This window comes from Acipenser ruthenus, chromosome 26 (genome assembly GCF_902713425.1).
Source record: "Acipenser ruthenus chromosome 26, fAciRut3.2 maternal haplotype, whole genome shotgun sequence".
Classification (NCBI taxonomy): domain Eukaryota; kingdom Metazoa; phylum Chordata; class Actinopteri; order Acipenseriformes; family Acipenseridae; genus Acipenser; species Acipenser ruthenus.
In genome coordinates this window covers 7,125,888-7,152,651 of record NC_081214.1, presented here as the reverse complement: position 1 = coordinate 7,152,651, position 26,764 = coordinate 7,125,888, and the positions used below count along the sequence as shown (strand labels likewise).

Sequence of the window (26,764 nt, the reverse complement as noted above, 5' to 3'; positions counted from 1 at the left end):
TTTCAAGCTGGTGCAGTGATGACATCACAGGTGTTTGCAGAGGGGTCCGAGGCTAGGCGGGGGTTTGCCAGTGCTCTTCAGTACCTGGCTGCTGCAACAGCAATACCGGGACGTGCAAATCTGGTCTGGCTTTACGTACAAGGTGCATCGTTTCTGACCTATCCATGATGTAGATAGGCCATCGTTCATGTATAAAATAGACTCCCCCCCCCTTCCACCCCTCCTACATCGACATCTTTTACACTTTGAACTTTCTAAGCCTATTACACTGGCCAGGAATGAGAAGAATCCAAGATAACATAAAGTGTACCTCTAACCAGTGCTCTGAACTCACCCAGCAACGCTAAGCCGAGGTGAAGGATGTGTGAAGGGGGAGACGGGTGAAACCGTTCCATGTCCTGCTCTGTGTGTCGTGAGAAATATAATACAATAATAGTTAACCCTCCCCCTTCCAAATAGAGGAAGACCCCAATATATATATATTTACATCAGCACACTGTCAGAGCATCATTTTCACAGCAGCTGCTCGCTGACACTTTTATTATTACAATTTGCAGGAATTACATCATTGATGTGCTTTTTGTTTCTTACAAAGGTAGGGTTCAGAACACAGTTTTCTTACAGATTGTGAAAACTGTAGTTAGCTTTTACAACATGGTACTTACACACCCCACTCTGGCACACTCACCTGCTGTTCATTTAGGTGTTTTTTATAAAAAGTTGAAAATCTGACCAACCTGTCTCCCTCACAACGTGGTTCAGAGGAGGCAAAACAATCAATCAAACTGCCACGCACTAGCCAAGGCTTGGTGCTGCCCCCTACAGTTAGCCATATATATATATATATATATATATATATATATATATATATATATATGTACACAATTGTGTACCACAGGCACTATAGGGTGAATCTTGCTGTTCAACAGTCAGAATGGAAGCTTCACTGATAACTAGATACACAAAGATAGCTACTGAGTGTTCTGAAAGTGACATCAGAGTCTCTTGTTCACGTGTGCAACAGCTTGGTTTTCATTGCCAGCGTTGCTGTGCCAGTCTGCGCTCATTTCAGACTCGAGTCAAGCTTGGTCCTGAAAAAGCCAATTCATACTGTGACACAGGCCCAAGTTCAGCACTTCATCCAGCTTATTAATAACCCCACCTCGCAGGGAAGAACCGCCAAACCAAAGCACGCAAAAAAATAAATGTCTCTGCTATTAATTCTATCACAAAACACTGCAGCGTGCAATTGAATAAAACAGGGAAAGTATAATATAATAAATAATACGGAGCAGAGCTTGTGTGGCTGTGCTTCGTTGAAATGTGCAGGGAGAGGAACACCGTTTTACAGGGCGGATCCCTGGAAGGACGATGGAGCAGATGCCTGCCAGGCAAACCACGCAAAAGCACATTTTTAAATCCATGTACAAAATAAAAATCGGGCTGGATTCTAAAAGCCTTCAGATCAGTATTAGCTCACTCCAATTCAAATATTAAAAACACATAAGAAACAAAGCATTTACCATCGTGCTAGTTTTGCACCATTTCTTAATGAAAGCCATTTAAAAGCACAGTTTTGTTTTGTGGAAAATGCTTTGTGAGTATGGGTCCTGGTTTCAGTTTGGTTCCTGTGGTTAGGGTACTTGTGTTCGCACTACACTTTAGATTTCAGGGCTGTATTTATCTTACTGTAAAAAACGAGTTATTTCATGGCATTTCATGGTCTAAAAACAGGTGTTTCAAACACTAAAATGTTAAATGGTAGAATATTTCGTTTTTTATGTCCACCTTTTAAAGACATTCTATTTTCACTTTCAGTGATTTATCAAACAAAATAAAAACATAAATAAAAAGTATAAAATCACAGAAATGTCCTCTTGTGCTGGATAGAGGAATCTTTAACAGAAATATTATCGATTTTTGATGCAAGTGGTTTATTTTTTGTTGCAGACATTTTAAAGAAATCGTGCAGGTTTATGCACTGTGTTCAATCACACTGGCTGCCAGGTTCCTAAATGCAGTGTAACAGGTAGTGCATCAATCAGGCAAACGTTTGCTCTATTTATTTTAAGTGATAAAAATATGTATATTTGTAAATATGTATATTTAATTATCTTGTTGTATCTCTTGGATGTGAGAGGCATGCAGTAAAAACATATTAGTGTTGAAGCACCTCTGAACACTGCAGACCAGTAACCCATTATACAGGAATGAGAACTCTACACTGCAGACCAGTGACCCATTATACAGGAATGAGAACTCTACACTGCAGACCAGTAACCCATTATACAGGAATGAGAACTCTACACTGCAGACCAGTAACCCCATTATACAGGAATGAGAACTCTACACTGCAGACCAGTGACCCATTATACAGGAATGAGAACTCTACACTGCAGACCAGTAACCCATTATACAGGAATGAGAACTCTACACTGCAGACCAGTAACCCCATTATACAGGTATGAAAACTCTACACTGCAGACCAGTAACCCCATTATACAGGAATGAGAACTCTACACTGCAGACCAGTAACCCATTATACAGGAATGGATCTCTACCATGTGACCTTTTCATTTTCAGTATAACCATTTAACTGAGTTATGCAAGGGTAGTCTTTCTGTAAAGTTGCTAGGTTCTGAAAGAGTTCTAGTTTTAAAAAGTATTGTTGCATAATCCATAATTCAGGTTGAGATGGCATCACGGTTTTATTTTGTTTATTGATTGATTTAACCCTAGAAGAAATGTGAGCAGCTTTAGAACACCACATGGAACACAAATCATCAAACTAGAAGAAGTGTCTGAACCACAGCACGCTGCTGTGGCTCCTTATCCATCCTCATTCACCCTCTATCCCCCTCGTAAGGTAGCCTCCACCCCAGCTCACACTGGGTGACAGAGGAGATGTCTGTGTTGAAGGAAGGCTTGGGGTATTTGCAGTTTATCTGCTCCATTCTTTTATGAACCGTGAAGACCCGTCGGAATCAGTCTTCGCGGGTTGCTTTGTAGACAGGTTGTAACTGAAACTTGGTTGGTAAGTTGTCATCATACAGGTTTGTGATCTGATGAAATACAACTCATCCGTAATGAAAACTGAAGGCTCATCTGTACTGTAGTTCTCCAACCGTCCTGGGGGTGGCGCCAGAGACAGACCCATCATCTACACACAAGTCTCAAATAGTGTTCCTTGAGGTTTTTTTTTTTTCAAACTCATATATATCTTATTGTTCCAAAAGTTTTTGAAGCTGGAGTGTGCGAGGGAGGACAAGCAGGTCTGGTTGAGAACAGCACCGTTTATTTGGCTTTGAATTAAAAAAAAAAAAAAAAACACAAAACTATAAAACTGGAGGTTGCTGGAATCAACCCACGCAAACAGGTCTCCTGCTAGGATCTCAGCAGCCAGCGCCTGTCCCTGCATTGAAAAACAAACCACAGTTCAGAGAGTGATGACAACACAACTCCACCCCACCAATAACCAAGTCAGAGAGTCAGGGCATCTCACACAGCAGCACCGTGACACAGTTAGGAAGACACATGCTATATGCACAGTACAAATTTGAATATGAAACACTGACGAGGTGTCCCGTCAGCTTCTGTAACGTGACAGTGAAGGAGCATCTCGGAGGAGTCTGGAGTTTCACCGGATCCAAACAGTGCTATATACTGACTGGTGAGATAGGGATCTGTACTCACCCTCCTCCTCCTCCCAGCCCTCTGCCACTCCGGCCAGCTCGTAGTGCTTCTTCCTCAGCTCGCCCAGCTTCTGACGCTCCTTCTGCAGGTTGTTCTCCAGCTCCAGCACGCGCACCTGCCAGACACACACCGCGACGCAGTTATACAGTCACACACACTGTAGAGGGATTCCCAGTATTCATTACTGGAAACCTGACTAAAGTAGAAATAAGCATGGACACACTATTGATAATAATTGTGCAAGTGTAACACCAGTTAAAAGCTGCTCCAAGATACGAGATGCCCAGGAAAGGACAGCATGTCAGGAAACATCTGTCAGCAGTAACGGAAATTATCATGAAACAGGACTTGCTCTTACTGCAAAACAGCAAAGGATTTCAACAGAACCAATCTATATTTAGAAAAGGCTGTTACAGTAACAAAAGCCAAGACTCTTCGAACTAGAATTACTACCTTATATTGAAAGTGCACCACAGACCCCTACTCGTAAGACTATTAAAAGAGGAAGTAGTGGGGTTCCGAATAATACAGCTTTACACTTCCCCACGTTTTAAATAACGTACGTGTCACTTCTTTTCTTTGTTTTGACAACTTTTTATACTTATAAAACTTTAAAAAGTCTGTTTCAAAGATCTTTTCAAAACAGCCACACTGGAGTTTGAGATCTGTCCTCTAAATCACTGCATGAAGTAAATAAATAAATCCATCATTGATAGTTACTGCTGTGTGACAATGTCGGCAGTAATCCTTACACTATCAGTGCACTAGAGCGGACATTTTGAAATGAGCTTTGAAACAGACTTTAAAGTTAGAAGTGTAAAAAGTTGTCAGGATGCTAACAATGAAAAGAAAAATGACAGGTACGTTATTTAAACAGTTGTAGCAACATGTGGGGACGTGGATCGCTAAGCTTTTCAGAACCCGCTACTCCTTAAACAAAAAGAAGCACAACGCTCTCAAACTCTGAAAGCCCAAAGGAGCTGCTCCTTGACTGAAGGAAAGTAAACCTCAGCTGCAGATGCTGTATGAGGAAAACGTGGGGACAGCCTGAGAGAGCAGAACCGCAGAGAGCCTGTGACAGGGTGAGAGACAGACCTGCCGTGTATCAAAGAGGACTGTTAGACAAACACAGCAATCTGTTGGATTACAAAGGACCCAAACCACTGTGCTGGACCACATTCCGTGGCTGAAGAATTTAAGTGGACAGCGCATAAGGACTGCGTTGATCATGTTGGGCACTGAAGAACCATCGTGGACTGAAAGTCAGATAAATTAATTCTACAAGCAGATGACGAATGAGTCTGTGTTGCCTAGGACTGCTGAGTGCAACCTATATTACATTTTCCACATGAAACCTTACTACGTGAAATATAGTTACATTCAAAGCGAAGAATTAGTAAGCGCTACACAGTAATTTTAAAATGAACCTTGACAGATGACCTCATCTATGCACATGACCAGCTTTTAAGTGAACTTGCTCTTTGTAGACAAGTATATTTAGAAAAGTTATGATGCAAGTTTAATGCTATTAATTAACTTTGATGCACAGTAACCACTAAGATGTATTTCCGATCTTTGAGATTGCTGTGCTTTAATAGTTCTGTATTCACTAAACTGCTGCTATTAACTGAAATTTCCTTGTCTGGTTGGGAGTGTTGTGAATTGTTGTGAACTGTGAATTTTCAATCTCTCCGAACTTGAATAGTATTTTCAATTGGAACTAATCAACTGAAATAGGAAAATGGAATCAAATGTTCCTACAACACTACAACATATCCTACTAAACTGGTCTCAAGTTTCAATATCTTGTGGGTGTGCTCGGGTCATTTTGTTAATTTTGAGACTCTAAACAAAAGACAAGCAATTTACAGCATGATCAGCATGTCCTTACCTGGGAGTCCATCTCCTGCCTCTTAATCTGAGTGAGGGTCATGCTGGAGAAGTCCATGGTCTCTGGAAAAGCATAGGGAAAAACAGCCTCAGTTCCATCGCATGACAGTGTGGAACTGCAGGCATGGGCTGCTGTGGTTTTGATTTGAGGAGAGCGGTTAACTCCAGCCATTTGTATAAATCTGGTTTACAATAGAATTAGGGCCCTATTTTGAAGTGCAGAGGCAATTTTTCTAAGATGAATAAAACAAATGCAGCAGTATAACGCTAGGAAGGAACAGCTTAGTTGAAGAAAGGAGCACTCAAAAGACGATGTTTTTTATTTTATATTGTATTATCGATAGACCATTACAACCTGCCTCTGCACTCGCTTCAGAATAGGCCCCAGGAGGTTTACATACAAAAACAAAATGCTGGGATGGAATTTTGGTTTGGAAAAACTGGTTTTAAAAATGTGCAGGCCAGAAGTATTTTTCAAAACCTGACATTGAAAGACTTCTAGCTGAAACCTTTGTGGTTTAGCACTGTTGTGCTAAATAGTTCCATTGTGCCGAACATGGACAGGCCCCATGGCCCGGTGTGGCCTGACTCCCAGCGCACTCACCCGTGTCCTCGATCTGGGCCTTGCCATTCTTGGTTGAAGCCACGACGCTGGCGGTGGCCTGGTTCACCCCGCGGGAGGCCTGCTGTAGTCTGACCAGGTTGGCACTGCCCTTGTCGGCCTTCACCTGCCAGACACAGGAGAAAGGAGCGCGTTTATTTACTTCCTGCAATTCCTTCACCTCATACATGCTTGGCTCTAGAGGTCTCCTCCCGTCGCACTGTTCAGGAGCAGCTTGCATAGCTTTAGAGCTGGAATCAGTTGCTATTTCAGACGCTTCAAACGATATATGCTTCTTTTTAGAAAATATTGGTTTTAGTTTAACGTTCTGATGTTTTCTGTGCTCAGGTGCTTTAGAGGAGTCAAGGAGGTGCTCTCCTGGAACCCTGGCTAGATCAGCCAGCGTGTCTTTTTAGAAGGGAGATCCAGTACATAGCTACACAGCAATGCAAAAAGAACCGTCATCCTGAATACTTGTTTTACTGGCTCGCCCAGCCTCGGGTACACGCAGCATTTACACGGATAGTCATTTCTTAATGTTGATCTGTGAAGAGGCATTAGAAGGCACTCCCTCTCGGTTGTGCCCAGCGGCAGGCAGCAGGAGCAGGGTCCTGTTTAAAAGACTTACCTTGGAAGCGGCCACTAGCTGCGCGGTGCTGGCTGCGATCTCGTGAGAACACACCATCAGCTCCTCGAACTTGCCCTTGCCCTGGACGACCAGGTCTGCTGCATCTCTGAAAGAGGGCAGGAACGAGAGGGCTTCAAACTGCAGCACAGGAGGGAGGGCAGCACAGCGGATCACATGGGGGAGAGTGCAGTGATGGGAGACAGTGAAGGGCTGCCAGCATATCAGCACAACTTCTGCATTAAAATGACACTAGAGGGATATTTCCAGAACCGGATTAATACACAGATCTCTGAATTGTTTGGAGTGGTGTATTTACTGTTACTAAGTATTGACAATATTTAAAATATATAAGTTTTATCAAAATCAAGGAAACGATTTTTTTTTTTTTATATACATTAGGAAACACTGACTTGTGACTAAAGGTATGGTTTAAAAGGATATAATTTTGTCGCCATCTTACACCATCACCGTGGCTCCATAGCCCACAGCCTTGGAGGCTGAGATCAGGCCCTCTGTCCAGCGGGAATTCTTCGCATAGAACTCCTTAGTCGATGCTGCCCCCTACAGATTAGACAGAAAATCACAGCACAGTATTAACCTTCAACCTCAAACTACTAATTGAAACCATCAATGCAAGAACAGTGAAAAGCTCTTAAACATGACCATGTTTGTACACAGTCACTTTGATCACATACATCTGTTGATTCAATAAAGCATAAAAGGTTTTGCATTACAGCATGCAGTTGATTCAATTAACCAGTGACTCTATTAAGCAGCTTTCATCTTCAGATATCAGTTACATGCAATGTGACATAAAAAGTCAATATAGATCTAAGTTTCAAACGACAAGTTACCAGACCCCTCCAAGCAGTACTGACTGTTCCCTTGTTAGAATCACAGCCCGTCAGAAGCCTTTTTTTATTCTCAGTTTGAAAAACAGCGATTGCTTCATTTATTTTTCTTAAAATGATCGCTTGCAGTTTGGAGACAGGTTTGTCTGCAAGCTACCACCCAATATTTTGAACTAAACACGTAATCAAGTTTCCGTGAACACAGATTCAGCGTGGAATGACGTGAGCGCGGCGCCGCACTCACCCTCCCGCTCTCCACGATGTCACGCTGGAGGTCCTTGGAGGACAGGATCAGCACCTTGATCGCCTGCATCAGGTCAGTGCAGGAGGCCAGGATCCTGCCCAGAAAAAACAGGATGAGCTGGAGCTGCCGCGGCAAACAGGCTGCAGACACTTCCCTTCGAAAACTTTACCAGCACAAATACAACATTATAGTCTTGCTTTGAATTCCTTTAACTGCATTCAGTAGCATTTTCACCTTCATGTAGTTATCCAGGAGAGCTCTGATGTGATTGAATGCACCCACTCCTGAGCTGAACACCTCCAGCCTGCCTCAGTCCCCTCTCCAGCGGAGAATGAGGTGCATCAAGTTGTTCGGTGGTTTTGTGATGCAGACTAATGTTCACAAGGACCTAGTGACCCCAGTCTATAAATGACTCAATCCCTCCCTTTAATTAGCTGATGAAGTGGGGAGAAAAAATACAAAACTTGAGAGTGGCGCGGACTGACCTCTCATTGACCTCCATTTTGATCCCGGTGTCCGCAGCTCGGGCCTGGCTCAGCATTTCCTGTTGACAGAGAGAGCAGCAGCGCTTGTGTCAGCAGAACAGGACAGGAAACCAGAACAGAGGCTCTAATCTCTGTACCCAGTAGAGTCCACAGAGAGACCCACGCACTGAAACAACTGACACTGCCCAGAGAGAGACCCACGCACTGAAACTCACTGAATCAACTCCTGACACTGCCCAGAGAGAGACCCACGCACTGAAACTCACAGAATCAACTCCTGACACTGCCCAGAGAGAGACCCACGCACTGAAACTCACAGAATCAACTCCTGACACTGCCCAGAGAGAGACCCATGCACTGAAACTCACTGAATCAACTCCTGACACTGCCCAGAGAGAGACCCACGCACTGAAACTCACTGAATCAACTCCTGACACTCCCAAACACACCGAGAGCATGGGCTGAAAGCACCAGAGACTCCACTCCACCGATGCCCTGGTTTTATACAGAACGACAGAGCAACAGAGGAGCCGTCATTGTACTACAGCCAGCACTGCTGTCCCACTGATTTCTATGAAGCTAAGTCGTTCTGTTATTACTCAATTACCCGTCTCTACAGTATAGACAAGACAGATACTGCGTCGCGCTGCGCTGGTGTTGAACCTGAGCGTGTATGGCGTTCTTTGTTTCGTATCCCAGCTGTGTAAAAACGCTGGTCGTGGGTTGGTATGTACAGCAGTCCCTGGTTCACTGCCCGGACTGTTCTCCGCTGTTGTTCCCGGCTTACACTCTCTCTCCCCGGCTGCGCTCTGTCTGGGTGTTTACCTCAATTCTGGCTGCTGCAGACTCCACTGCTGCCGAGGTGGCTGCCAGCTCGTGCTCCACCAGGTCTCCCAGCTCCCCCTGGTTAATGTCCAGACCCTTCGGTCTCAGCTCCTGAGGGAGAGAGAGAGAGGGAGGGAGAGGGAAAGAGAGAGAGAGAGAGAGAGAGAGAGAGAGAGAAGGAGAGCGCACAGGGTTACGATCAACAGAACACTGCTTCCAGCCTTACAGACAACCTCTGCTTTTAAATAAAGAAACACAACAAAAGAATAGAATAGAGGTAAAGAATACATTTAATCCTCTCTCTTTTGAAAAGATAAAACAAACGAGTTCCCAGGTGTTTGCAATTAACAGCTGCTGTGCAGGGCACCAGCAAACCAGATGCTGTCATTTTATTTACAATATTTAACCTGGAAAAGCATTAAGAGGAGCCAGATTCTTAACATGCGTGTCCTGGGAAAGTTTAAATGAAACAGCAGTTTTCAAATAAAACAAGGCAAGACAAAACTATGTTTAGTACAAAATACTGTAGAGCCAATGGCTTGTCAGAGCCCCGCTGGGCTGCACACTTGACAATGATGGAAAGTTCTCCTGCTCTCACCTCCCCAATGCTGGTGATCCTGGCCAGGCCCTCCCTCAGCACGGTGCTGTCAGCGCTGCCCAGGGTCTCCTCCTCCTTCAGCAGCCGCAGGAACGCCAGGGCGTCCCCCCCACAGGACTTCACAGCCTCGGAGAGCACTGCGAGCAAGCACAGGACACAGAGCGCTCACTAACACAGCGCCCCCTGGTGTTTCACTGACACAGGACACAGAGCGCTCACTAACACAGCGCCCCCTGGTGTTTCACTGACACAGGACACAGAGCGCTCACTAACACAGCGCCTCCTGGTGTTTCACTGACACAGGACACAGAGCGCTCACTAACACAGCGCCCCCTGGTGTTTCACTGACACAGGACACAGAGCGCTCACTAACACAGCGCCTCCTGGTGTTTCACTGACACAGGACACAGAGCGCTCATTAAAACAGCACCCCCTGGTGTTTCACTGACACAGGACACAGAGCGCTCATTAAAACAGCACCCCCTGGTGTTTCACTGACACAGGACACAGAGCGCTCACTAACACAGCGCCCCCTGGTGTTTCACTGACACAGGACACAGAGCGCTCATTAAAACAGCACCCCCTGGTGTTTCACTGACACAGGACACAGAGCGCTCATTAAAACAGCACCCCCTGGTGTTTCACTGACACAGGACACAGAGCGCTCATTAAAACAGCACCCCCTGGTGTTTCACTGACACAGGACACAGAGCGCTCATTAAAACAGCACCCCCTGGTGTTTCACTGACACAGGACACAGAGCGCTCACTAACACAGCGCCCCCTGGTGTTTCACTGACACAGGACACAGAGCGCTCATTAAAACAGCACCCCCTGGTGTTTCACTGACACAGGACACAGAGCGCTCATTAAAACAGCACCCCCTGGTGTTTCACTGACACAGGACACAGAGCGCTCATTAAAACAGCACCCCCTGGTGTTTCACTGACACAGGACACAGAGCGCTCATTAAAACAGCACCCCCTGGTGTTTCACTGACACAGGACACAGAGCGCTCACTAACACAGCGCCCCCTGGTGTTTCACTGACACAGGACACAGAGCGCTCATTAAAACAGCACCCCCTGGTGTTTCACTGACACAGGACACAGAGCGCTCATTAAAACAGCACCCCCTGGTGTTTCACTGACACAGGACACAGAGCGTTCATTAAAACAGCACCCCCTGGTGTTTCACTGACACAGGACACAGAGCGCTCACTAACACAGCGCCCCCTGGTGTTTCACTGACACAGGACACAGAGCGCTCACTAACACAGCGCCCCCTGGTGTTTCACTGACACAGGACACAGAGCGCTCACTAACACAGCGCCCCCTGGTGTTTCACTGACACAGGACACAGAGCGCTCACTAACACAGCGCCTCCTGGTGTTTCACTGACACAGGACACAGAGCGCTCATTAAAACAGCACCCCCTGGTGTTTCACTGACACAGGACACAGAGCGCTCACTAACACAGCGCCCCCTGGTGTTTCACTGACACAGGACACAGAGCGCTCAGTAATACTGCACCCCCTAGTGTTTCACTGACACAGGACACAGAGCGCTCACTAACACAGCGCCCCCTGGTGTTTCACTAACACAGGACACAGAGCGCTCAGTAATACTGCACCCCCTAGTGTTTCACTGACACAGGACACAGAGCGCTCACTAACACAGCGTCCCCTGGTGTTTCACTGACACAGAGCGCTCACTAACACAGCGCCCCCTGGTGTTTCACTGACACAGGACACAGAGCGCTCATTAACACAGCGCCCCCTGGTGTTTCACTGACACAGGACACAGAGCGCTCACTAACACAGCGTCCCCTGGTGTTTCACTGACACAGAGCGCTCACTAACACAGCGCCCCCTGGTGTTTCACTGACACAGAGCGCTCACTAACACAGCGTCCCCTGGTGTTTCACTGACACAGAGCGCTCACTAACACAGCGCCCCCTGGTGTTTCACTGACACAGGACACAGAGCGCTCATTAAAACAGCACCCCCTGGTGTTTCACTGACACAGCACACTGTGGGAAGTCTGTACATGCGAGTCCAACAGGCAAGGTATACATTCAAAAAATAAAATAAAAAAGGGGTAACCCTGATGCCGTTTCTCTCTCATGGTGTGATGTACAATATTGAACCTCAGAACATTAGTGTATACTGGGATTCTTCAGCAATATTAAAGTTACAATATTAAAAAAAACAATGAATTTCACCTCATCGTCAAGACACAGATTTGCGTTTGATGGTTTCCTCATACTTACTGTCTGCCTGCTCCAGGGGGGCCATGTGGGAGGTGGCGCTGCCCTGCACGATCGTGTCCCCCACCAGGTGGGCCAATTGGGCGACTGCCCGCAGCAGCTCACTCACATCTAGAGCATCCGAGAAAGAGGAGGATTACAACGATTCGCTTTGTTCATGGATTGAAGATGGAGAAGAGGTCCCCTGCCCAGGCAGTGCGAGGGTCTCACCTGTCGGGTCGCTCAGGTACTGCTGCCGGCCCGCCTGTAGCCTGTTGAGGGACTCCAGCGCAGCCTGGCTTCTGGATACCAGGTAATCTGGACAGCAGAGAACAGGAGCAGGTGAAGGGTCTGTTCAGTAACAGGTCAAGAGGCTTTAGACTTTAGCCCTCGTGTCTGTGCATGTGTGGGGACTACTAGAAGTTTGTCATCACCTGAGCCAAGACTGTAAAACAACTATTACCATAAAATACATTTGTACAGATCTATTTATTACTGCAATCTTGTAAATCAAAACATTAGATAAATCTCTAGCAATAATTATCATAAAGCTGTGTGCTCTGCTGAAATATGTTTCAATGTCTTGCTAGTTAAAGACATGTTTCAGTTTCTCTGCTTGTGCTCCATTTCCGTGTTGCAATACTATCCCCACAGAAATGGCAGCAAACAGATAGAGCGGTTCAGTCAATGCATTTTATCCTTGTAGGGCGTCTGCTTCTGCGAAATCTTCCGTTTCAACTCTTCAATACCAATATTGAGCTTGTGCTTCTAGAGGCAGTCAAGCTGCGATTAATTTAAAAAGCACAGCAGAGAGCTGCTGAAGCGCGAGGGAGGGTCAGCGGGCGAGTGGCTGACCTGCGGAGCTGGTGCAGCCGATGTGAGCGGGGTGCTCGAGCCGGGCCAGCGCGTCCTGGATGATCCTCTCCCCCTCCTCCACGCTGCTCCTGAGCAGGGCCAGCCTCTCTGCTGCCAGCTGCCTCTCCAGGGCCTGCTCACGGCTCTCCTGGAAACAAAGCCAGTTAACAGCAGCAGCAACTCCTTCTCATCACCGCTTTGGTTACAAGCATACTTTGCATCTCAAAAACGTACTGCTAAGCGACTCTTCTATTGAACTCAGCAGTGAAACTAATGGTAACTGGCTCTCCAAACACCTCATTTTTATACAGCTTGCTATCATACAATGTTTTCTGTTGCATTTTTCTCCTCTGTGCATTCCCTTCTACTGGTGGAAGGAAATAACAGCTATTCCCATAACCCCAGTTTTTACACCTTGCAGAATGCAGAGTGGGAGACAGTGAGGAACCCAGCCTTGCCTTCTCGTTGAGCTGGTTCTGCAGCGCCTCTGCTGTTTTCACTGCGCTCTCCCGCTCGCTCGACAGGGTGCTCTGCAGCTGCTCTAGCTCCGCCCCCAACACAGAGAGCTCCGCCTCCTTCTGCGTCACCGCCTCAGCCAGCCCGCCCTTGTCCTGCTCCAGAGCCTCGATCTTGGAGCTCAGATCCGTGCTCATCTGAGAGAGGGAGGGGGCGAGGGATAGTCAGAAACCAGGAGATATCACCCGACAGCCTGTGGTGCCCTCCTGGCTTCAACCAGGAACATTATGGTGCACAGCAATAGGCAGCATAGACCCCCACTACCATCAAACATCAATGGTTTATCAGAGTAACAATATGTAGCATTTTCACGAATGTTTTAATAAGCTCAGGGATGGCAATAAAACTCCTATTTCAAAGCCGTTTCCACAATTCCAGAATTTAATACAAGTCTGAATAGCCACAGTAGGTCAGGTGTGTCTTATAGTAAAACCAGGAATGGATCAAACTGCGTTGCAATGGGAGTCTTATCTCTATTCCTGAAGCTGCAACATAGTTCAAATGTTTTAAATGCGACACCCTTTCTGCACATTGTGCAGATTTCTGAAGCAGGCGGGTGAGTGCTGTGAGGAGGAAGGTGTGATCCTTACCTGCTGTGAGGAGGTGATGGAGGCTCGCAGTGTGCCCAGCTGCTCTCGACTCTCAGCCAGCTCTCTCTGCAGGATCTGCAGCTTCTCACTCTGCTCTTTCTCCTGAGGAGGGAGAGGAACCACAGAACTGCAGGGACCTCTTTACAAGAGCGTCCCAGGAGACACAGGGACATAGGCATGCTCTAAACTCCTGCTCTATACAGTTACAAACAAGCCAATACCCCAGGGCTCATGAGTGCAATAGCATCATAGCTACAAAATAACTCAAAACTAAGATTAGCACCAATATAAAGGTAACATTATGTAATTCAAGATTGGTGCTAATCAGGGTCTGTGATACCAGCCTGCCTGGTCACATCTGAAAACATCTGTTTTGTGCTTTCTCTGAGCCAGCAACATTGTGCAATGTTAATGTCTTTGCAGGCGACACTGGATTACGCACATTTGTGTACGTTACGCTCCAGTTCTAATTGCACACATGGACCCATTTTAAGTCAGGACTTTCTGAAGCGCAATTCTAATTGTAGACCCCCCCTGGTGGCCACATGTGAGAACCTCTCTTCTGGAATGTGTTCTAGAATGCACAACGTTGCATTGTAATAGTGTTTCATTGTCCTGTGTGCCTGTGTGCTGCACTCACTCTGTGCTGGCTCTCCTCCTGAGCCTCCTTCAGCTTCTCCTGCATCTCCCTCCGGACACTCTCCACCTCGTCCTGCGCCGCTCGCGCCACCGTCACCTGCCTGGTCACCTCTGCATTCTGAAACACCAGGGGGCGCTCTTAACAGCAGCGCATCTATTTACTATTCAAATCGGGTTCATTGGAAAAGCCGATGTGAAAACATCCCAGGCAGGTTTAAATGATCACATAACAAATAAAACACGGACTCTCTTTAAGGCTACATTAATCCTGCTGGAACAGCATTACTCCCTTCTTCCCAGAAGCTGTATCTGCTTGTGTTCTATTCCTCGTTCACTTATGCTAAAAACACAAAAGAATTTGACAAAGACTTCTCGTCTTTTCAGTAGTGTTAAATATCTTGGCTGTGAATGTTAACACGTTTTGGATGAGCTTGTCTCATACAGGACTGTCTCACAAGTCTTTTAATGTGTGGCATTAAGAACATAAAAGTTTGGGAACAAGAAAAGGCCCATTCGGCCCATCAAGTCTCATCCCTTGTTAGCACACCATTCTTCCCTACTGGGGGGAACTCATTTAAAAGCACAGAATCATGTCTTTTTTTAAATGTTCCCAGTGTTTTAGATCCTACTCCTTCATCTGGTAAGCTATTACATGCATTTATAACTCTGTGTAAAAAAGTGCTTCCTACCTTCTTCTAAACTTTCTTTTGCTCAGCTTCCACTTATGCCCTCTTGTTCTTCTCTCTGTGCACACAGTGTTCTAGGTGGGGTCTAACTAGGGCATTGTATAATCTTAGCATAGCCTCTCTAGACTCGTATTCCATGCTTATCTAAAAGAGGCATCAAGTCACCAGATACTCGACAGGGTTACCTTCCTCAGCAGCTCAGCGTGGCTCTGCACCAGCTCTGTGTACTTCTCTTTCAGTTTGGTGTATCTCTGCTCGTTGGCCTGGGCTTTCTCTGAAACACACAGACAGAGCGCTGTTAAGAACCACTGGCCCAGGGAGGACGAGGGAGGTGCCCAGGATGAGCCGTGTGTACCAGGGAGGATCAGGGAGGTACCCGGGATGAGTGATCTGGTGCAGACCGCATGCATTTCATGTCCTTTCTGTTGTTGAATTTATACTTTTTTTTTTTTTTTATTGGAGTAATTTCAAACTCCATTCACTACAATCTAGGTTTTTTCTAATGTCATCAGGTGCCGCACAGTGTAGTATTAACCCACTGGGCGTAACCGAGCACGCAAAAAAAAAAAAAAATTCAATGAGAAATATGAAGACACGATGGGGATTTCGGAGGGTCTTTACACCAAAACCCAGTCTGCACCAATTCTTGTGAGTTTAATAAAATAGATAATGATATACAAGCAAGAAACACGTGACATCAAGTTGCTGTTTGCTACTATCAACCTTTACAGTTTTACTGCACAAAAAAAAGGATGCAAAATGCTTGAAATAAACATATAAATGTATCTAAAAAGCAAGAGTCTGGAGAGGAGAACAACTGCGCGTGCACACACACACACACACACACACACACACACACACACACACACACAACCACACCATACCCCTCAGATCTTTAGATAAGAACTAGGAAATGACTGCACTCGCTGGAGGGCAGCCTGTGTGACAAAGCACTGAATAAATAAATTCAATTGAGTTAATGTGGGGCAATGAGAATCAGGGAATTAGATTGTGAGGAACGGAGTCATTATTACCAATTGATAACAAGTAAATGCTTGTGAGAAGAGGAATGGCTGAATCAGTAGGACAATGTACTATTATTAGAACAGCTCCAGTGTGTGTGTATGGGAATGGTTATAATGCTGTTGCCTCTGGAATGATCTGCCTTGTAGGAACACGTTCTCCACAAGGTTAGCAGGAGTTTTCCACTAACATTTGTTAGTTGTTGGAGTTCGGAATCCTAAATCTAAATGTATGAAAAGTGAACCTTTAAATGTTTCTTTCCGTAGTGGCTTGTGGGAGTGGGAGTCAATGTCTAAACGTGAGTGAGTGAGTGAGTGAGTGAGTCCCTTACTCTCGACCTCGGTGAGGCTGCGCTGTGCTTTCTCCGTGTCCTCCCTCCTCCTGCGCAGGTCCTCCAGCTCGGCTCGCAGGAACTCCCCCTCGTCCAGCGCCTGCTGCTTCAGGTGCGTCTGCTCTGCCAGCTCCGCCTCCAGCTCACTGATCCTCCCCCGCAGGGCCTGGCACAGCCGGTGACTCTGCAGGGGTGCGGCATCATCACCACTCAAACAGGGCAGCTTGCTTCTTACACGGCTTCTACTGTTACTTACTAGATGGCATCTACAGCTATGGCCAAAAGTTTGGCATCACCCTACAGAATTAACAAATTTTGCTTCATAAAGTTGAATGGACACCTGGTGAACAATGTTACGTTAACATATTGAATTACATACCTCTTTGTAGTTTTTGCACATATAAAATTGAAAAAATTTTCAAAATCTAACATGAAATACTGTACTACTGTTATGGCTTCCGGTAGACTTAAGCGAAATCATTTTGTATTTTCTTGGACTAAATGATGTTAAATAAAAAGATCTCAATTATTTTCTGTGTTAGCCTCTTTAAATCATTAGGCAAAATTAAAGTGGCTCACTAGAAAAAGGAACAGCTAGAAATAGAACATTCGAGCATTGCAGTTATAAGGATTCCCCTTTAATAGCAAGAATCACAAGAATGGCCAGCCACCATGGGAAGCATCAGCAGGAGAAAATGAAGGGCAGGGGTCACAAGACAAGCACATGTGAAACTGGAACACAGAAAATGACATCCACAAATAGCAGTGTGTCTTTCCTGTGCTTGAAGGCCCTCCCATACATTCAAACACAGGGCAGAAAACAGCATGGGGAACAGAGAATACAAATTATAAAAAGTGAAAGAAGCTTCCCTTAAGAAAATCAAAATGCAATTAGCAGTGCTGTGCTTTTGACCGGGAAAGTCACTGATGACACGTCAGTTCAGAAGCAGAAGAACTTCAATACAGTCTCGTGAGAACTCTGTACTGGGGATCTGAGAGCCAGCTAATTCAATACAGTCTAGTGAGAACTCTGTACTGGGGATCGGAGAGCCAGCTAATTCAATACAGTCTAGTGAGAACTCTGTACTGAGGATCGGAGAGCCAGCTAATTCAATACAGTCTAGTGAGAACTCTGTACTGAGGATCGGAGAGCCAGCTAATTCAATACAGTCTAGTGAGAACTCTGTACTGAGGATCGGAGAGCCAGCTAATTCAATACAGTCTAGTGAGAACTCTGTACTGAGGATCGGAGAGCCAGCTAATTCAATACAGTCTAGTGAGAACTCTGTACTGAGGATCGGAGAGCCAGCTAATTCAATACAGTCTAGTGAGAACTCTGTACTGAGGATCGGAGAGCCAGCTAATTCAATACAGTCTAGTGAGAACTCTGTACTGAAGATCGGAGAGCCAGCTAATTCAATACAGTCTAGTGAGAACTCTGTACTGAGGATCGGAGAGCCAGCTAATTCAATACAGTCTAGTGAGAACTCTGTACTGGGGATCGGAGAGCCAGCTAATTCAATACAGTCTAGTGAGAACTCTGTACTGGGGATCTGAGAGCCAGCTAATTCAATACAGCCTTACCTCAGCCTTGAAGGTCTCCAGCTCCTCCTTCAGAGCCCTGATGTCTCTGGATAGCTGCTCGATGAGACGGTCTCTGAGGGTAGAGGCAACAATTCATTTACATTGAACTGCACTTTCCGGTTCAGCACCACAGGGAGTTGGCAACACCTCCCATTGGTTTCCACAGGGATCCCTGTGGCAGCACTCGGGTACCGATACTGTAGCTCAAGGTGGCCAACAGATTTGCAGGAGATCGAGAAAGAACCCCACACGTTCAATTAATTTATTTACATTTTGTTTAGACTAACATTTCAGACAAGTCTGAAAAACGGGATGGTCTAATTTCATAACCAAGTTTTGTTTCTTTAAAAAAAAAAAAGAAATTGATGGCACTTGTCAATTCAGTCCTTGGGCTACAGTCAGGCACAGTGTCAGCAAGCAGGCACCATGGGAGCTTCCCCTCAGAGCTCTGCAAGACAGACCGAGAAGAGAGGCGAGAGAAGAGAGAGAACCTCAATCCTGACTTGAACACCTCATGCATGCCTCTTATTTAGTCCTAGGCTGCTCTCAAGCAGACTGTGTAGAGGTTTTGCACAGTAATTGTGATGTGATTTTCTTCACTCTGCACGTGTTAGGGTTTCCCCTCCCTCCTACCGACCCTGAGTTTCTAACCCTAATCTATAAATCCCCCTGTTCTGTACATGAAGCCTGGTGGGAGCCCCTGAACGTACCTCCTTTACTGGCACGGCCAGGCTGCCAGGGAGACTCAGCTCTCCAGGGAGACTCGGCTCTCCAGGGAGACTCGGCTCCCCAGGCTGCCAGGGAGACTCCACTCACTAGGGAGACCCAGCTCACCAGGCTGACTGCCAAGCACTCTGCAGGCGCTGTCCCTGGATTCACGCCCTCTTCCAAAGCACTCCCAACTGCCACTGGCAGAGGGAAAGCCATGGTGTTCAGGCCTGCTTACACAAGCTTTTCAGTTTTCAATTCTGAAAATGTGTTGTTTTGGAAACTCTCCCAATGCATTTCTCTCATTCGCAGTTCTCAATGATCGCCAGATTGTGTGTTCCCAGAAAAGTGAAGCCCTGATGTGTGAGGGAGTGGAGTATGTAGGTTATATACAAATAGCAGAGACAGAGCATTGAGCCACTGCACACACACACATACAACATATGAGTATAATGTGTCATGAACAGTTTACAGGATTATACCCTAATGCAACATGAAAGGACTATAGGAGGCTTGGGATTTATTCTAAAAGTTGGAAGAGGATTTGTTAAAATCCAAAGCAGTATAGAGTGACAGACAGATCAATGCAATAAGCTGAGCGAGCACAAAGCCACTTTTTATATCCAGGAACAGTGGCTTGAAACCTGGTTCCAGGAGACCTAGTTTGAGGCAACTTTGCTGTATCAAACCCCAAGTCCCCTGATGTGCCATGCAGTGGCCTTAAACCTAGTCTCCTGAAACCAAGTTCCAAGCCACAATGTTATTTTGTGTTCCCTCAGCTTTAGGATCAACACTTTGCTAAAACGCCAGACGAATTGCTGCAATTTTATTATATAAAAAATAAAATAAACTAAACTGTGAAAGGGTAGCAGCAGCAGCAGCAGCAGCATCAGTAACTGTCGAGTTGCCTGTAACATGTACACAGTGCTGTCATGTCTGTGAATGTGAAGCACACTTACTTATCATCCTTGTACATCCCATTCTGACTGTTGAAATTAAACGGATCGCTGGCTGAAGAGGTTCCGAAGAGGTTGTCAAATTTGCTTTCGACATGAGTCTGGGAGAATAAGAGATAAGAATGATAATGAATAAGAGTGATAATGAATGATAATGATAAGAGTGATGTCGTGTCGGAGCGGAGAGGGAGGCTGGAGGAGTGCATGTAGGAGATCTTAGATCACTGATGGGACAGATTTACCAGTTCAGGCTGGGTTAAGAAAAAAACAACAACAACAACAACAACAACAACAACAACAACAACAACAACAACAACAACAACACATGCCAGGATAAAACTATACTGAATATTTTGAGAGCATGCCACAGCACCACAGAATCACCCTAGATTGCATCAACCACCGAGCCGTGGTTATTCCTGAAATATGCTCTACTAAAACTGAGCTGTGACTTATCCCAGGAAGGGCACAGGCTGTTCAAATCAACCCCTTTGTTTCTTGTAGTTTTAGTTTACATGGATGGAAATCAGATACCCACTGCATAGCGGTTTAATCCATTCCTGGTTTTAATAAGACCCACCTGAGCTTGTTAGCGCTATGCTCTGGCTAATCAAGCTGGTAGTAAAACCTGGAATGGGTGAAACTGCTATGCAATAGGATTTAGATTTCCATCCCTGGTTTATGAGTCAGTGTTTGAGTTTTGGGGTGCCAAAGCATAAATGATAATTTCAAACAAGCTGGAATCATATGGTGAACACAACTTAGTTCCCAATACCACCTTCGAATATATTTCTTCATGAAAACTTCAGATGGATGGAGATATTTATAGCATATGGCTTTCTCTATGACCCTGTTTGGAGCCCTGGTGCTCACCGGCTGCAGCGCAGTGTCCATGTCCACCAGCTCCTCGGTCTCCACGCTGGGCTCGTTGTCGGGGGAGGAGCTCTCCAGCGGGATCACCACCACCGGGCTGATGTGCTCCGACAGGGCCGAGGCACGCAGGAAATTCGGGGGGTTCTGAGAGGGACAGAGAGGCGTGGCTGTTAGAGCAGGAGATTCCTCAGCAGATCCCCAACACTCGTGCACACATTAGACGAAACATCGCTCTGCATGACTCTCCGATTTGACAGGAAAAGCAGTCCTCAATATACCAAAAAACAAGATGCAATGTTTGCAAACAAAACCCAACTAACAAATGCATGAGGGCAAATACGTTAATGCATATTGATCCTGACAGATCATGCAATCAATGAAGCCGGGAAGTGATAGATTACAGTAAAGTACATAATGCCATTTTCATGCTGCCCTTTTAAGTGCCTCAAATGACATTGTAAGCATTTCTAAGGCAGTGGCGGGATTTAGATTGGCTTCTGCCTGGATGACTAAAATTGACTGGGATTACAACTTACCTCTGGCAGCTGTGGGATCTGAATGAGCCTCTTGAAATACTGCAGGTTACTTGATCGGTAGAACAGATCCTTTAATCTAGGGCAGAAAAACAATATTGTCTACAGCATGTCTCAGGTGGTACAAAAAGCAAAGAGGTATTGTCTATAGCAAAACCTGGGGGATTTATTGATTTACTTAAATGGTCTCAACTATTGGCACTGGTCAATTTCAGAAGCAGTCTAAAACAGTACTGAATGGGCATAGTGACACTGAACTGCTTCCCCACCCCCTCCCAGAGAGAGGGGGCTCCCTCCAGTCCTGGACAGGCTAGAGGTTTGAGGAGACTGAACTGTTCTCTCATCCCCTGTGAGAAATGGAGACTGAACCACATTGGAGAAGATTCAGTCTCCAGTTGTGCCGATCCAGTGCCAGCATTGATTACAGAAAGAGAAGCACAAGGCTCTCCACGTACTTCCTGAACTGCTCCTGGAATCTGTCTCGGTGGCCTTGCAAGGTATCTGCAGGGAGACCTAGGAGGAAGCAGAGGAAGAGCAGCTGGTAAAGTCACTGCCACTGGAGTAGAAACGTAGCCCAGCATGCGCTGAGCTGGGACTTCATTCAAATAAACAGACACGCCTTTTAGCGCCTGTCTTCATCAGGTGTGTTTCGACCAAGTAGAAACTAAGTCAAGCAGACAAACGGTTTTGCAGAGTGCCTTCAGTACACTGATGAAGTCAGTAGCTGAAACACCTCTAGTTTTTACTTGAGCGTTTTGAAGTTATGAATGATTTTTTAACACTTAAATATCCCCAACACATTCAGGGTTAATAATGTTTGCACACGATACAGCATTTACAGGAACTGGGCTTCCTTACAGCAGAGGGTCATGGATTTCATAATGGGATCTAGGGGTGTGCTGTGCGTCCGCCCATGTCCTTTGAGGTGTGCACCATGTGTGTGCATCAGCGTGTGTGCGTGCTCATGCAGGATTGCATGTGTGTGCGTGCGACAGTGCGTGCATGGATGCATGTGTGTGTCACTCACAGGAATGCAGTTTGAAGAGCAGTTTCACGATGTAGTCGTACAGATGGCTGCAGTCCAGGATGACCTGAATGAGGGGGGCCAGTCGACACTGACCAGCTGTCGTCACAGACACGGAGCGGGACATGTCCAGAGAGCTGAACACTGCAAGACAAGCAGGCACGCACGCAGTTACAAGACTGATGCGAATCCCATTATTGTCACATACCAATACCTACCCACGCCTACACACGCACACAGTCTCTATCATGGTGCTCTCCTGCAACGCTGTTTATTTGAAACACAAGGTCCCAGAAGTAAAAAAACAAAATCAGAACAGCCTAAAGGGTTTGAAATGCGGCTGGAATTCTTTTTGCAAAAGGCTTGTTTAATATGCATCTGCAGTAAATGCAAAACACATCTGTCTCTTGAGGTTTCCCTCATTCAAAAGCATGACCACGGCAATCGACCGTATATTAAATATGAATAAATACATCTGGACAGCTGAACTTAAATGTCAAGTATATCATTTGAAGGCAGTTGTGTTCCTGTATACGGCTGGCTAAAGTCACTTTTGCGCAAGGTCCTTTCCTCACCTTGTAATATAAATACATGATACAGTTTTAGAAAAAAATACATTTGTTGAGGATGTATTTATGATTCAATTCCAGTAAGTCTGTTTACTGGAAAGGCTCCTTGTCAGAGCCGCCCCCTGCCCGAAGCAGCTGCTAGTGTTCAGTGTCAGGTTCAATCAGGTTGCACTGTACATTTCTGTATTACAGAGGGCGTGTATCCCTGAATGCCTGCCTGTCTGTTTGTGAGAGCGAGCGAGCGAGCGTGCTGGGTAACTAGCTCCCAGGAGAATGTTTTCTTTCTAAACAGAGGTGTGGTTTCCTGAACCCAGCTTTCCGGCTGCAGCAAAAAGCTCCCTTGTTTAGCTCCTGATGTCATCTGTTTGGGTTTCATTAGCTGGTGCAATCAGGGAGGCTGGGTTGGATCCAAGGCATGAGGGAGCAACAGCAGGGTGGCAGCTGCGAGGGTCTGTCCAGTCGCTCCGGCACTCCTGCCAGCAGAGGTGAACAGACCAGGCCTTACCCCCGGGTCCCAGTCCCCAGTCTTACCTGCCAGGAACAGGTTCAGCTCACACTCCAGATAGTCAAACATTTCCACCGTCATCTGGAAGCTGAAAACAAGTATTATAAAACTAAATTAATTCAAAATAGACAAGATGTATTGCCTAGGTTTCAAGTCAGCTCTGGTCAGAAGTTTTGCATCACATAGAATTTTAGGATTGAGACATCATTTAAATAACTATATGAACATCATTTAGATATTTTATTTAACATCATGTAATCAAAGAAACTACTAAATTATATTGCAAAAGTCTACCAGAAGCTACAATAGTAGTATAGTATTTCATGTTAGATTTCAAAATGTCACATTTGTCTGTTTGTCATTACGTTTATGGAAAACTACAAAGCGATATGCAATTCAATATGTTAACGTGACATTATTCAACAGGTTTCATTCGACTTTATGAAGCAAAGGTTGTTAATTCTATAGCGTGATGCAAAACTTTTGGCCAGAGCTGTACATTGCAGATCTTAGCAATATAAACAGAAGCCCGGTTTTGAAATGAAGGGGAAGGAAAAAAACACAAAACGTACAAGTTGTTGACGTCATTCTCGCCGGCCTCGTCCAGCTGCTTGTCTGTCATCATGAGGTTCCCAGGAAAGCGTGGGTTCTGAGAGAGAGAGAGAGAGAATCAGTCATGTGGTCAACACAGACACACAGATCCAGACAGTGGAAGAAACTAGGGAGATCATTTTTTTGATGCAAACAGGTGAGCAGATGGGGCTCAATTGTTTTAATTCACACCAAAACAATGCTGCAGTACACCACCCTGCACACTTATCTTCCAGATGCTTTATATACACGACGGACCAAAGTGTCTGTCTGTGTCTGTGTGTGTGTGTGTCTGTGTGTGTGTGTCTGTCTGTCTGTGTGTGTCTGTGTGTGTGTCTGTGTCTGTCTGTGTCAGAGAGGGGCGGAGGGGACATTTATAGTCTCGTTACCATGCTGTGCTATACATAGGTGTAGAACACAAAACACCAAATGTTACAAACTGTCACACTTCATCCTTGGGTAACCACAGAAATATGGTGTGTGTGTGTATGCGTGCGTGTGTTTGTGCTTATTAAAGAGAACAGGATGTTTTGAGATCACGCTGTTTGAACGATGTGGCTGGAGGGCCTGACCTTGCTGTGGAACTCCATTTTGGTGATGAGCAGTTTGAGGTAGATGCTGCACAGCTTGCCGTATCCCTCGCTCAGATGCCCCTGAGCACAGAGAAATATGCAGGTTAGCTCTCCAGGTACTTTATTTTCATTCTCTGTTGCTCTGGAAAACTGAACACATTCCGAAGCCTAGTACACAAACTACAGTAATTACACTAAGCACCTACACACAATACTGATATAAAAAAAAAAAAAAAAAAAAACTGAACAAGCTACGAAGACTTTAAAGCATGTGGGGCTCAGCCCAGCCAGTCCCTCTCCCCTCTCCCCTCTCCTTACCCACATCCTGCTCATATCAGTCATGTCTGCCTTGTTCCTCATGGAGTCTTTCAGGACCTGAAGAGCAGAGAGAAGGATGCTGGAGTCACAACAGCGCAGGCAGAGAAGCTCAGATCTGCAGTACAGACACATCTCCATGGCAACCGCACATTTAAAGGAACGCTCAGGAGCTTACTTAGCTCTGCTGTACTGTTCTCATTGAAATTCAAACAGCGGACACTGCACGGGAATCCCTTGATTGCCTGCCTGCCTGTGTTAAAACTACAATTAGACAAATTGCTATCGCCTTCTTCCAATGTATCGGCCATTGCACAAGCCAAAACGTTTGTCTGTTACCCTAGAATTGTGACTGAGCATTCGGAAGCCATCATTTCCGTCTGTAACAATATGTCAAAAGTCCTATCTAGTGGACGTTGGTGTATAGACCCGCCTATAACCACATTGAATTGCCCCCCTGGTTCTGCGGTCCGTGGAGTCGGACTCACACTGTGGTGGCCGTCACGCAGCAGCTTGTGGAAGACGTGGCAGAACTTCCAGCAGAGAACGGCGTTGCTGGAGAGGGGGAGCCGGTGGACTGCGGCCCAGAACGTGAGCGCGCCCTTCTCGTGATGCGTCCCCAGGATGCAGGGTGAGGGCCGGCTGTTAAGGAAAACCCTGCAGCATAGACGCACTGTAAAGCTGGAGAGAATGACTGGGCCATCCTTCAAACAAACTTTGAGACTGGGTGAGTAAAACTGTCAGTATGCGGTTTTTGTATTAAATTAAACACACACACACACACACACACACACTCTTTGGAGAAACAGGTGGGGGGGGTGAAGAGGGGGGGGGGGGGATACACTCTAGATTACTAACCAGTATTCTGGGCAAGGTTAAAAAAGGGGGCTTGGGTTATGGCACAATGATCTACTTTTCACTCTGGCCTTATGTGTTTGAAGTTATGGATGATTAAAAGTCTCGGGGCCCCTCAGCACATCCAAACCTCACAGCTTCTTCTGCCCTGCCCCTGCCTCACAGTCCCCTCACACTCACACACTGTGCAAAGGATATTCCTGGCATGCTTCTCCTTCACAGCAACCTCTTGAGCATTAATGGCCTTGTTGATGCTGACAGCCTGTAGAAAAAAAAAAGAGAAACTGAAATGCAATTCAATGCAATTTCAATAAAGTGCTTGCGTTAAAAATAAATAAAGTGGTTCTGCTTTATTCATTAATGGCTTGGTCTTCAAATGTTTTTAGCATTCCTTTTGAACTGCATAACGGACCATTCCATGATGCGTTTGTTGCACTGCTCATCAATATCAGATTTTTTGTGGCCGATCTGTCTATCGTAATACACTGTAGTTTGATCAAACTTTTAGGCTTGTCAGTAGTCTGATATTGAAGACTTATCCAGTGTGACACACCTTACAAAACTCCAGAAAGCTTCACTGCCTTCTCCTGTACCAACATCAATTAAATGCATTCGCTCCGTTTTCAAGGTCAGGTTTAACAAAGGGCCTGACGTGTGGTTCAAACCTTAACAGGTCAGCTCCCGCAGGCAATAGAATGGCTATGCAATTAACTTGAGATAATCGGAATCAATAATTCATGTTCCTGTTACATTATCATCCATCTAACATCTGGGGCTGGGTAAGACAGAGCGAGCTGTAGCTGGGGCTCGCTCACACATTCACAGCCACCTGTTCAATGCAACCTGGCTACTGACGCAGGAGCACCCTGCACTGTGACACTGACGCCACTTCAAATTCATACAGCGCTCCACATGTCAGACACACTGAAAATAAATGCAGCAAAAGAAGAAAAATAATTATGTAGATAAATACAGGAAC

General features: G+C 45.7%; 1 protein-coding gene across 2 annotated transcripts in view; it reads right to left on the bottom strand.

Annotated features, from left to right (window-relative positions):
* Positions 1-507: 507 nt before the first annotated feature.
* The window catches only part of LOC117430640 (huntingtin-interacting protein 1-like), a 47,429-nt gene continuing 21,172 nt past the window's right edge, over positions 508-26,764 (bottom strand). For both annotated transcript variants that reach the window (XM_059000588.1, XM_059000589.1), the window contains exons 2-31: positions 25,984-26,047; positions 25,419-25,561; positions 24,934-24,990; positions 24,616-24,696; positions 24,025-24,101; positions 23,479-23,540; positions 22,382-22,522; positions 21,810-21,867; positions 21,358-21,433; positions 20,822-20,965; positions 19,952-20,049; positions 18,285-18,357; positions 16,701-16,884; positions 15,532-15,620; positions 14,662-14,778; positions 14,022-14,123; positions 13,374-13,568; positions 12,916-13,063; positions 12,292-12,378; positions 12,085-12,192; positions 9,816-9,952; positions 9,218-9,328; positions 8,393-8,451; positions 7,908-8,001; positions 7,273-7,373; positions 6,813-6,918; positions 6,188-6,311; positions 5,585-5,646; positions 3,694-3,808; positions 508-3,412 (exon numbers count right to left, since the gene is read on the bottom strand). In XM_059000588.1, coding sequence (XP_058856571.1) covers positions 3,393-3,412; positions 3,694-3,808; positions 5,585-5,646; positions 6,188-6,311; positions 6,813-6,918; positions 7,273-7,373; positions 7,908-8,001; positions 8,393-8,451; positions 9,218-9,328; positions 9,816-9,952; positions 12,085-12,192; positions 12,292-12,378; positions 12,916-13,063; positions 13,374-13,568; positions 14,022-14,123; positions 14,662-14,778; positions 15,532-15,620; positions 16,701-16,884; positions 18,285-18,357; positions 19,952-20,049; positions 20,822-20,965; positions 21,358-21,433; positions 21,810-21,867; positions 22,382-22,522; positions 23,479-23,540; positions 24,025-24,101; positions 24,616-24,696; positions 24,934-24,990; positions 25,419-25,561; positions 25,984-26,047 — 3,033 coding nt within the window. In that variant the 3' untranslated portion in view covers positions 508-3,392. The remainder of the gene's footprint in view (positions 3,413-3,693; positions 3,809-5,584; positions 5,647-6,187; positions 6,312-6,812; positions 6,919-7,272; positions 7,374-7,907; positions 8,002-8,392; positions 8,452-9,217; positions 9,329-9,815; positions 9,953-12,084; positions 12,193-12,291; positions 12,379-12,915; positions 13,064-13,373; positions 13,569-14,021; positions 14,124-14,661; positions 14,779-15,531; positions 15,621-16,700; positions 16,885-18,284; positions 18,358-19,951; positions 20,050-20,821; positions 20,966-21,357; positions 21,434-21,809; positions 21,868-22,381; positions 22,523-23,478; positions 23,541-24,024; positions 24,102-24,615; positions 24,697-24,933; positions 24,991-25,418; positions 25,562-25,983; positions 26,048-26,764) is intronic.